The 11,135-nt window shown below is 48.1% G+C and overlaps 1 protein-coding gene across 3 annotated transcripts in view; it reads left to right on the forward strand.

Moving 5' to 3' along the window:
• The first annotated feature begins 2,871 nt into the window (after nucleotides 1–2,871).
• Nucleotides 2,872–11,135, forward strand: part of Ankmy1 (ankyrin repeat and MYND domain containing 1) — a 47,918-nt gene continuing 39,654 nt past the window's right edge. For all 3 annotated transcript variants that reach the window (XM_013351612.2, XM_026786258.1, XM_026786259.1), the window contains exons 1-3: nucleotides 2,872–3,336; nucleotides 6,033–6,222; nucleotides 8,404–8,547. In XM_013351612.2, the coding sequence (XP_013207066.1) occupies nucleotides 3,194–3,336; nucleotides 6,033–6,222; nucleotides 8,404–8,547 (477 nt within the window). In that variant the 5' untranslated portion in view covers nucleotides 2,872–3,193. The remainder of the gene's footprint in view (nucleotides 3,337–6,032; nucleotides 6,223–8,403; nucleotides 8,548–11,135) is intronic.

The following is an 11,135-nucleotide window of genomic DNA, read 5'->3' on the forward strand; positions in this document are numbered from 1 at the left end:
AACAGTAGCTGAGAGCTTGCATTTTGAGAAAAAAATCACAGGCAGAAAGAGAGGAGTGGGGGGAAAAAACTAAGTGGATGTGAAGGGCTTTTGAAACATCAGATCCCATCCTCACTGACACCTCCCCAACAAGGCCACACCTCTCCGTCCTTCCCAAACAGTTCGGTCAACTGACTATCAAACATTCAACTTTCTTATTCAAACCAGCACTGTTCTAGAATAATCTTTTTGTGTGCTGTGAAGATGTGCCTCTGCCAAGGTGCATTCTGTTTGGTTTAATAAAAGTCTAAATGGCCAATCGCTAGGCAGGTAGAGGATAGGCAAGACTTGTGGACAAACTAGACCACCAAAAAGAGAGCTCCAGGATGAAGAAGATGTCCTCCTGCCAGCCTGATGCAGAGGAAGCAGGAGATTCTCAAGCTGTGCTGAAGAAAGGCACTGCCATGTGGTAGAGCATAGATAAGAAATATGGGTTGATTTAAGTTGTAAGAGCAAGTTAGTAACAAGCTCTAGCTATTGGCCGAGCATTTATAATTCATAAGTCTGTGTGTGGTTATTTGGGAAACTGGCTGGTGGGACAGAACTGAGCGGCAGGACAGAGAAGGTCCGCCTACACACCAGAGATGGCCTCAGGAGTGGGACTGGACTAATGGGAACGATGCGGGGGAAGGGTTGGAAGGTTTTTCTGTCCTGTCCAGTGGTCAGCATCAAGACAACTTTGGGTAAAGGCAGGGCGGCTGGGAGAAACTGAGTCATTGGAGTTTGGAACCACTGAATCAAACCAAACTTGGGGTCCTACTCTGGGATTGCTTCATGTGCCTCCCTAGAGGGTATTGGAGGTAGGTATGGCTCCAGAGCCTCTGAGCTGATATCTCATGCTCAACTCTACTGAGCTCATGAGTTCCTTACCAAGTCTGTCTTCCTCTGGGCTGCTCTCTCCTCTGGGTAGCTGGAATATACTTTCTGAAGCTGGGCTTTCCTGGAGGTGAGCCCTGACTCTGGCACATTGTGCTGATTGACCATTAGTATGAGTTAACAAATCAGTTCCCTAGGTCATGACTAGCATGGTTTTTCTTTTCATTAAAGATAGAGAAAAGAATGGACTACATGAACAACTGGGTGTATGCCTGCAGTGGGTGAACTCTTTACGAATCTTTCTGAGCTTTGTTTTGCCATAGTATAAAAGGGCATAGTATGTTGCTGTCTTAAACGTTCTTACTGTAGGTTGAAGGCAAAAAGTTTAAGCCCCTGAGAGGATACACAAAACAGCATGCGTTTAGAACTGTTCCGCTGCTCTGCCTTCAGCCTGGATTTTGAGACCCCTCCTGCCCTTTATAGGTAACTCACTAGTACTGAGTATGGACCACATTCCAGCATCCGCATCAGTTTAGGGGAACTGCCTGGGTGCTGGTTCCCAGGCCTGCTGAAGATCTGTGGAATCAGAAACGCTGGGGTGGACCCAGAAAGCCTGCTTTGGTATGGCTTCATATGTGCTGACATTTTACCCATCATTTAGGGAATCTTAAGTTATTTAAAGTCACAGAGCTAAAATAAGTGAACACACACACGCACACACACCACCTTAATGGAATTTTTTACTTAGTACATGCCACATATATTCACGGCAGTTTTGAGCTAGGGCTAGGTGATGGGTAAACATCTTTAGTGGGACCCAGTACTGTCTGCCTTCCAGTTTTGTGAGAACCTAAAACCGTGCTATAGACGATAAAAGGAGAGTCCTTTTGGAATTCCACTTTCCCCACCATTGCTTCCAAATATCAAACTTGGGTCTAATATGTGATTTGAAGTGATTTCCTTTGCTAATTTTTCAGTCTTTACTAGATTTAGTAGAAAAAGCCTCATTTCCAGCCAGTGACTCACGGAATTCTATAGCAACAGCAGTGGCTCGGTAGGCACCTCATGTTTGCAGATACCCATTTTGGCAGTGCAAACCGCTAGTTTGCTGAAAGCAAGTTGGCCTGAGATCAGTTTCCAACTGTCGAATCTGCTAAGTTTACCAATCCACCAACATTTAAAAAGCGAATGCAACTAGGTTTTTTTTAAATGAGTGTTAACATTTTATGAAAACATTACTTTTGAATAACTTGGGAAGGATAGGGGGTTGAGTGGATGCGGGGTCTCACTCTGTGATCCCGGCTAACTTCTAACTTGCAGCGATTTTCCTGCCTCAGTCTCCGAAATGCTGGGATGAGGGGCTGGTGAACATTTATATGACAAACTATAGAAATATAGCTTATTGATCTTTGTATGCCAAGTGTCCATGCATTTATTTAGGAATAAAAACAAAATTTCAGCACGTTATGTGTTTTGGTCTAGCCTCATCATCTGCAGCTCCTCCAACCATTCAAGACACATTGGCACCCGGTTCCTCAATGTGACTCCGGATGTGCACTCCAGTGCTTCCTCTCTGCAACCCTGTTCTAGAAACCGCTCTTCTAGAGGTCTTTCTCTCTGCCAGGACCAGGCTGCCGTCTAGGGCTTTGCGAGCGACTACTGCATACAATTGAGTTTAACAGTCAGAAGGCCTTAATCAAGCCCTGGCCCCAGGGTCTTTCGCCGAGCTTTCTCCTTGGGAATGCTGGCAGTTTCTGGTTTGGGCTAACCGGCTGTGTGGGGTCGACACTCCGCGTTTACTGAAGGAGCATTGGCGGTAGCCGAACTAACGTGGGGATTGGCGGTGGCTGGGAGGAGGCGTGGTAATCTCAGATCCGCTCGTGCATTGGCCAAGGTTTGTTCAGGGGCGGGTCTGGGGCGGAGGAGTTGGGGGAGGGTCAGTGCAACCTGGCTGGCTCCGATTGGCTGGGGCTGGGAGCACACCGTGGGCGTGACCGTCTCCAAGGCAACGTGACGCTCGGGTAGTGGGTCTACACGGCTTGCTGTGCTCTGAGGTGCTTGATCCCCTCTAAGCCAGGGTCTCCCGAGTGCGTCTGGAGGTCAGCAGGCGAGGCTAGATCCTATGTGGTCCTGACGGCCCTTTGCGGTGCAGGGAAGGCCAGGGAACTCCCCAGGAAAGCCAGTGAGCCCTCAGGAGCTAGGGGTGTCTACTTGGAGACTCCGAAGAGGGTCGCCCAAGTTAGGTGGGACTGCGGGCGGGTCCCCCAGCTGCCACTGTCCTCGGTCATGAGGGCGAATTGTGAACACAGATTTGCTTCTAGGTTTGAAGAGGACAGACATGGACGACGTTCGTTCCATTGCCACTCTGGACTCCCAAGTCTCGAAAACTTTCAGTTCCAGAGGTCTGGAGGGACGGAGTGGTCAGTCTCCTGACATCGAGAGTCAGGAGTCTGTGAAGAGCTACACCTTCTTCACCAGAAGGTGCAGGGGACCCGCTGGCAGGAAGGTGCAATTAGCACCAGAGGGCTATGCATCAGCTGGAATTCAGTAATGGGGCAGGCCTTAAAAATCGCTAAAGGAAGGCTCATGTGGTAGCGCCCTACTTTAATCCCAGCATTGGGGAGACAGTGACATGCAGATCTCTGTCAGTTAAAGGACAGCTTGGCCTACACAAGGCAATTCAGGCCAGCTAGTGCTACATAGTGAGACCCTGCCTCCAACATTACTACTACCCTCTTACTACACCCTTAAAGGTTCCTTTACCCTCCCCAGCCTAGTCTCTGGAGAGAGAAGACTCTCAATTATACCAAACCGAGAGGAAAAAGGATGGGCAAGTAGTAGCGGGGATCCCATGCCTGTTCTTGGGACTGTTGGCATAGTCTCATTCGCTTCTAGGCAGCTGAAGGAAGCCCTGCTCCATCCTGTTACCCGCATAGCTCCTTCACTACTCAGTGGATAATAGTAGGGGCTTCTTGGGCCAGGAGCCTCGGCAGAGCCTTGTCCATAATAAAACCCCCACCTGCTCTGCACTCATTGTACTTGCCCTGCTATGGGCTAGGGTTGGATGCTCGTGTACCTCAAAATCCATGTTGATACTCTAATCAAAGTGATGAGACTTGGGGGCTAGACTTGGGGAGGTCGTTAAATCCAGATGATGTCATGAGGGTGAAATCTCATGATAGGACTGGAGTTCTTACAACAAGAAAAAGAGGGACCGGGCCAGAGCTCTGTTTTTCTCTCTTTCCGCTCTCTGCCAGTCTGAGCTCACATCCACAAGGTTCTAGGGAGTAAGTCCTTGTGAGCTCAAATATGCTGCCCTCTGTGCTGAGCTCATGGCAGTTGGCGGCCAACTCCATCTCGCAGGCAGCTGTCAGGAGACGGGTCTCTGCATTGTGGCTGGTGTGAGACTAGGAGACTAGGAAGCTGCATCTGGCTGTTTTTGCCTGGTTAGAACCTTATTAAGGCTTTTTCAGTTTTGTTTTTTTTTTTTGTGTGTGTGTGTGTGTGTGGTTTTTCGAGACAGGGTTTCTCTGTGGCTTAGGAGCCTGTCCTGGAACTAGCTCTTGTAGACCAGGCTGGTCTCGAACTCACAGAGATCCACCTGCCTCTGCCTCCCGAGTGCTGGGATTAAAGGCGTGCGCCACCACCGCCCGGCTTTTTCAGGTTTTATGTGGATCTTTATCAGACTGTGGGCACCATTTGTAGGCAGAAGTTTCTTGTCCCGACTGTTTCTTCCCAAATAACCGGCAGCCGCTTCCCAAATAACTGACTCAGACACTTGATATAAATTATAAATGTTCGGTTGATAGCTCATGCTTGTTACTACCTCTTACATATAAATTAACCCATTTTTTTTAATGCTCTGCCACACGGCTCATGGCTTGTTACCCCATTGTCTACACATTCTACTACCTTCTACTACCTCAGTGGCTGGTGGCATCTCCTCTGACTCCATTCTTCTTCCCATCATCCTCCTAATTTGATTGTCCCACTTATAGTTCTGCAGTTGCTTTTATTAAACCTGAGTGACGAATCTTCACAGTGTACAAAAAGATTATTCCACAGCAATGTATAATAGTACAATATCGTACAATAGTACCATACATATACTATTAAAGTGGCTTACAGCCTGTGGTCTGAGTATTCCAACAATTTCTGTCTCCTCAAAGAATGGCCAAAAATTAACGATGATAGTTGTCAAGGCCACAAGGTTGGATGTTTCAGCTGGCCTTTGGTATTTGTTAGAACTCCTGGAAAGTAGGCTCTAATAACAGGAATGCCTCAGCAAGCAGGACAGATAGATGAACTTGCCAGCAAGAACGAGGGAAAACAAAAGCAGAAGCAAAAGCTTCCTCCTTCCACGTCCTGGCTGCAGCGTGGTCCAGACTTAGCATGAATCCTCTTTCCTCAAATTATCCAGTGCAAAAAGTCCTTCACAGGTGTGCCCAGCTGCTTTCGGTTTTAGTTGGTTCCAGATGAAGTCAAGTTGACAATCGAGGTCAATTATCACCGGGTCTGAGGGAATCCCGTGTTGTGTGCTACCAGTCTAGCCACCAGCCAGACACTGGGATTGGTCTCCGGAGAAGAAGCGTCACCATAGAGCATCCTGAGAGAGCCAAGAGGAGGCTGAGGGGGGAGTGTCACGGGCTTAGGACTGAGATCCTTGTCTAAGTAACAAGTCATCCCTTCAGAACACAAGGGCCAGAGGGAGGCAAACCTGCCTGGGACACACTTCTCCTCCCTACTGCAGTTTGTGCTCTGGCATCTGTCCATCTCATCTGTCTGTCAGTTTGCTGCTCCCTACAACTACTCTCAGACCTCTCCTGGGTTTATTTGTGTGTTTGAGCATCTGCTTTTTGCCCAGCACGGGTCTGGTACTGCCAGCTCAAGAGGGAGGACTGTGGGCAATCTGTCTGGAAATGGCTAGAGGGACTGACTGGCCTTGTCTCAGGGGTGGGCATATTTACTCTCGTCAGTCTGTACCCTTCCTGCACAGTTCATTTCCTGTGGAATCCCATACTCACTACATCACTACATCGTCTATGGCCCAGTTTCCCTTTGGGGAAATTCGGAGCCTTGGGCTCCTCTGGAGAGACAGGAGATGGAGGGGTGGAGCTCTGCACATGGTCACACTTGGGTGTCCCTGGTTGCTCTTCTGTAGCTCTCTGTCTTTCTAGGGACCCTTCGGTGGATCCCAGGGAGGATGAGGCGGAGTCTGAAGGCTCCCGGAGAGAGCAGGACCTGAAGGAGGCCTACATCCAGCTTGTCCAGGGGGTGCAGGAATGGCAGGACGGCAGTGTCTACAGAGGGGAGTTCGGACTCAACATGAAGCTCGGATACGGCGAGTTCTCTTGGCCCACAGGCGAGGTAGGTGGCTTCGACAGAGGCCTTTCTCCCGAGGGCAGGCATTGTGAACCTTCGAAGCGGCCCATAGGATGGGGTTCAGGCTTTCTGCAGGAGAGTTCCAGAGGCATTCTCTGCACTTTTCTGTATCATGGCATGGTTTCCTGGGGGTCATGCATGGGATTCGGGAAGCTGCAGCTGAAGAAGGTAAGTTCTTATTCTGAGTGGATGTTTTATTATCTAAAATGTTTTTATTTATCCATGTATAGATTTATCTTGAGCGTATTTGCCCCACTCTCCACTCCCTCCAACCCACCCAACATGTCCCCTTCCCATCTTAGTGTCCTCTTTCTCTGTCTCTCTTTAAAATAGCTTACCGAGTCCAATCAGTGCTCCTCACATTTGCATGGGTGGGGGGCCCTCCCGTGGAGCATGGGCAGCCTACCAGCAGACACACCCCCCAGAGAAATTTAGGTTTCTCATCCTCAGAAGTCATTAGCTGCCATTAAATAGCTCCTCAGCTAGGGGCGGGGCCTCGTGAGCCCCTCCCTCATCCACTCTGGAGTCTTAGGCAGGCCTTGTGCAGGTAGCCATGCTGCTGTGAGCTCATGAGTGTAGCCGCCATGTCCTGTCCAGAAACCAGTACTGTACAGCTTTCCTCCCTGGCACATTCTCTTCCCCACTTCTACAACGCCGCCTGAGCCTTGCTGGAGGGAGATAGATACAGACGTCCCGTTTAGGGCCGAGGACTTATCAATCACTTATTCTCAGCACCTTGGCCAGTTATAAAATATTTGCGTTGACTGATTCCCGCTGCAAAAAGAAGCTTCTCTGACCAAGGTCGAGGGCAGCATGAATCAATGGATATTCATATAAACATCGAGAAGGCAGCTTGGCAACATATCAGTTTGGCAAAACAACAGGAGTAGAGTCCTCTCCCCCAAGGTGCGAAAATGTTTCAAAGCTTCAAATTATTGCAGAAACTCTTATATTTTACCTTGTTGAAATTGTTTGTTGGCTAAGATATTCTTAAGTATAAACTGAAAATGCACATCAGCCCCCATGCTGGGCTATGCCCAGGACCTAAGCAAAGACTTCATGGAGGCAGCGACACAAAACAGAACCCCGAGACCAAATTTGTTTGTGCTTCCCGTGTCACTGGTAGGGGACAGTATCTCAGTGTGCAGCAAAGCAGGGGTGCAGCGTGTCTGGAGGCCTGGCCGGGTCACCAGGGATGCAGCGCTGTGAACACTTCTGGTGGTTCTGTTTTCCTATCGTTTGTGTTCAGGTAAAGGACTTGGAGAAAGAGCCTAGGGTTTTTATTGCTGTGAAGTCTCACCATGACCATGGTGACTCTTATAAAGGCAAGCTTTTAATTAGGTGGCTCACTTACCGCTTCAGAGGTTCAGTCCATTATCATCATGGCTGGGAGCATGGCAGCCTGCAGACAGATGTGGTGCTGGAGAAGTAGCTAAGAGCTCTACATCTTGCAGGCACAGCGGGAAATGGTCTGAGGGTCACACTGAGTAAAGTTTGAGCAGAAGATACCGCAAAGCCTGCACCCACAGTGACACACTTCCTCCAACAAAGCCACACCTCCTAAGAGTGCCACTCCCTTTGAGGTTATAGACCACAGGTAGTCTAGGAGCCCTGGCACTGGAACCTTTTCAGTCTGGTGTTACTCATGACATCTGGGGAGCCATGGGCTCCTGTTCTGCTCCTTTGTCCCAAGGGTGGCTCTGCCACTGGCAAGGGTTTCTCTATCTTAGTGCCCAAGGCTGGGGTTACCTGGACCAGTCCTCCCTCCAGCATCCTCCATCCAGCCTGGTCTCTGTTACCTGATGGAGAGCTCATCAGAGTGGGGCCAGGACTCCTAAGGGGGGTGGGCTCTGCCAAACCTTGGGTGGGTGCTGTCCTGGCAACAACTACAGGCAATTCTGACACCCTCCTGCAAGGATACCAGAGCAGAGGGCAGGGAGGGTGGACTCATAGGGCTGGCTGCCTGGAGACCAGTCATCCCATTGGCTACTTGGCCTGAACGAAGCCTTGTGTCTAGGTACCCAAGAAGCCCATTACAGCCTCATGGTCCTCATTCTCTGCCAACCAGATGTGATAGACTGGCTTAGCAGTTCCTGCCAGGGTTGGGGTTCTAGACAGAAGTGGCTTCTCCCAGATAGGAGGTTCACTCACCTTTTCTCTCCATAGACCTACCGTGGGCAGTTTTACAGGGACCATTGCCATGGCATGGGCACCTACACGTGGCCGGATGGCTCCAGCTTCACAGGCATGTTTTACCTCAGCCAACGAGAAGGCTACGGCACCATGTACACAAAAACAAAGTTATTCCAGGTGAGGAGATCCTGTGATCATGTGCTATGCGGGACCCCTGTGCGTTCATGTGAGGGACAGGGTTACTATGTGTTTATATGAGGAGATGCTACTATGTGTTCATGAGGGGAGAGGCTACCGTATGAACACACACATGTGAGGAGGAGTGGACCCCTGTGTGTTCACGTGACAGGTGACACTACCTGTGTCACCTGTGTGTTTATGTCGGGTGGGGCCTTTGTGTGTTCGGGTGAGGAGTGGGTACAGCTATTATCTAGGTTACTGGAGAAAAAGATTTTTTTGAAATAATTTTTGATAATTATTTTTGACAACAATCTTTTCTCATTTTGCATACCAGTCCCAGTTCCGACTCCCTCCCTTCCTCCCATCCTCTTCACCCTCCCCCCACCTCACCACCCATCCATTTCCTCAGTGGGGAGTCAACAAAGTCTAGCACATCACTTTGAGATAGGACCAAGGTCCTCTCCCCATATCTAGGCTGAGCAAGTTATCCCTCCAAAGAGAATGGACTCCAAAAAGCCAGTTCAAGCACTAGGGACTTTTTCTTTTGGCCCAGTCAATTTGGTGTTCTGTAAGCTTCTAGTACCTTCATAGGCATATCCTTCTTTAGGTTAGGAAACTTTTCATCTATGATTTTATTGAATATATTTTCTGTGCCTTTGAGATGGAGTTCTTCTTCTTCTATCCCTATTATTCTTAGGTTTGGTCTTTTCGTGGTATCCCAGATTTTCTGGATGTTTTATGTTAAGAATTTGTTGGATTTAACTTTTCCTGGACTGATGAATCTGTTTTCTCTATCATATCTTCAACTATTGAGATTCTGTCTTCCATCTCTTGTATTCCGTAGGTTATGCTTGCACCTGTAGTTCCTGTTTGTTTACCCAGGTTTTCCATTTCCACAGTTCCCTTGGTTTGTGTTTTCTTTATTGCCTCTATTTTAATTTTCAAGTCTTGGTCTGTTTGAGATGCTTGCTTCACCTGTTTTTCTTGGTTTTCTTTAAGAGAGTTATTGATTTCTTTCAATATTTTGTCTTTTCCTCCATTTCTGTAAGGGAATTTTTCATTTCCTCTTTAAGGGTCTCTATCATCTTCATAAAGCTATATTTAGAGACCATTTTCTGCTTCTTCTGGGTTAAGAGGTTCACGTCTTCCTGTTGTAGGACCACTAGGTTCTGGTGGTGTCATATTGCTCTTTTGAATGTATTCTTATATTGGCACCTACACATCTCTTCTACCAATTGGTGCAGACAGTATCTTTGCCTCTTGGTGCAATCCTTGCAGTCACTGTCTGTGTCTCAAGAAGCTGCTAAGGTCTCTGGGGACGGGTGGGTTTGGGGGCAGAGTGGGACTAGTAGATTACAGGGTCCAGTGGGGGGTGTTGGAGCAGCCTACCTGCAGGAGGCTTTCTTGCTAGCCAGCTAGTGCAGCTTAGGCGAGTGGGGAAGGGTTCTGGGGTTTTGCCTAGGGGCCTAGGGCCTAGAGACTAGCTGTCCAGCTGGGGGGCGGGGAGGGCTTGTCACTCACCTCATGGTCTGCTCTGTGCGGTTGTAGTCTGTGTCTCAGAACGCCGCAGAGGAAAAGATATTTAGGTTCTGGAAAAGCTTAAATAGAAGTAGCTTTCTTATTTTAGTAACTGTAATACTGTCAGTAATAAAGATATAAATAAAAAAAACCAAAAAATGCATCTATCTGTTCCCAGAAGGATGTTATCAAGTTATTTATCTTTTTATTAAAAATACCATGGCTTTTTATTTTTAATATATAAAATGTGTCTTCCTTATATGTACTATTTAAAACTTGCCTTCCCCCCTCCCCCAGGAAAAAAGTTCAAATGGTTTTCCACCCCTTAATTTATTAAATATAGTTCACAATTATATGCACTCTATCAGTAGAAAGTTTTGAAAGTTTCAAGTGTAGATTTGTCTGCAATGGCTCCCTTTCTTCACATCACTGCCCATGCCTCTATAGTACGCCTTCCTTCCAGTTCCAGCCACGGCTTTACCTTCTGCCTGTAATTGTGCCTTTGCAAGAGAAGGCCACAAGGTGGAGCCCTGCCGAGCTGAGTCCAGCGTCTTCCTCGCCGCAGCGCAGATCCAACCCCATGGCCCAGTGTTCCCCTTGTTTCTTTGGTTACTGAAGTCTCCATGGCATGAAGTAACCACAGCTTAACTGAAAGTCCTTTAGACTCTTTCCTGTTTGGGGCAACTGTGAATGAAGCTGCCGTACACACATGTTTAGTTTGTTTTTGTGTGTGCATGTAAACATTACATGCAGGTTTCATTTCCCTGGGGAAACTTCTAAGTATAGCCTCGAGTGTCTGAATACTCCCTGTCTGTAATGTTTCGCCCCCCACCAATGACTGTGGAATGCCGGTCTACATCTGTGTGAATGCTTGGTGTTGTTAGTGATCCTTGCTAATAGCAAGGAGCCTCAATGTGGGTGGGACTAGTTCCTTCCTAACAGAGAGCCAATACAATCCCCATCCTGTGCCAGGTGTTTATCAGTTTTGTTGTTTCCCTCAGAGAATCAGCTTTGGTCAGCTTATTTGTCCATTTGGTTCTGTTTCACCACCAGTTTCTTTCTGTTCA

The sequence above is a fragment of the Microtus ochrogaster genome, linkage group LG4 (assembly GCF_000317375.1).
Source record: "Microtus ochrogaster isolate Prairie Vole_2 linkage group LG4, MicOch1.0, whole genome shotgun sequence".
Taxonomy (NCBI): Eukaryota; Metazoa; Chordata; class Mammalia; order Rodentia; family Cricetidae; genus Microtus; species Microtus ochrogaster.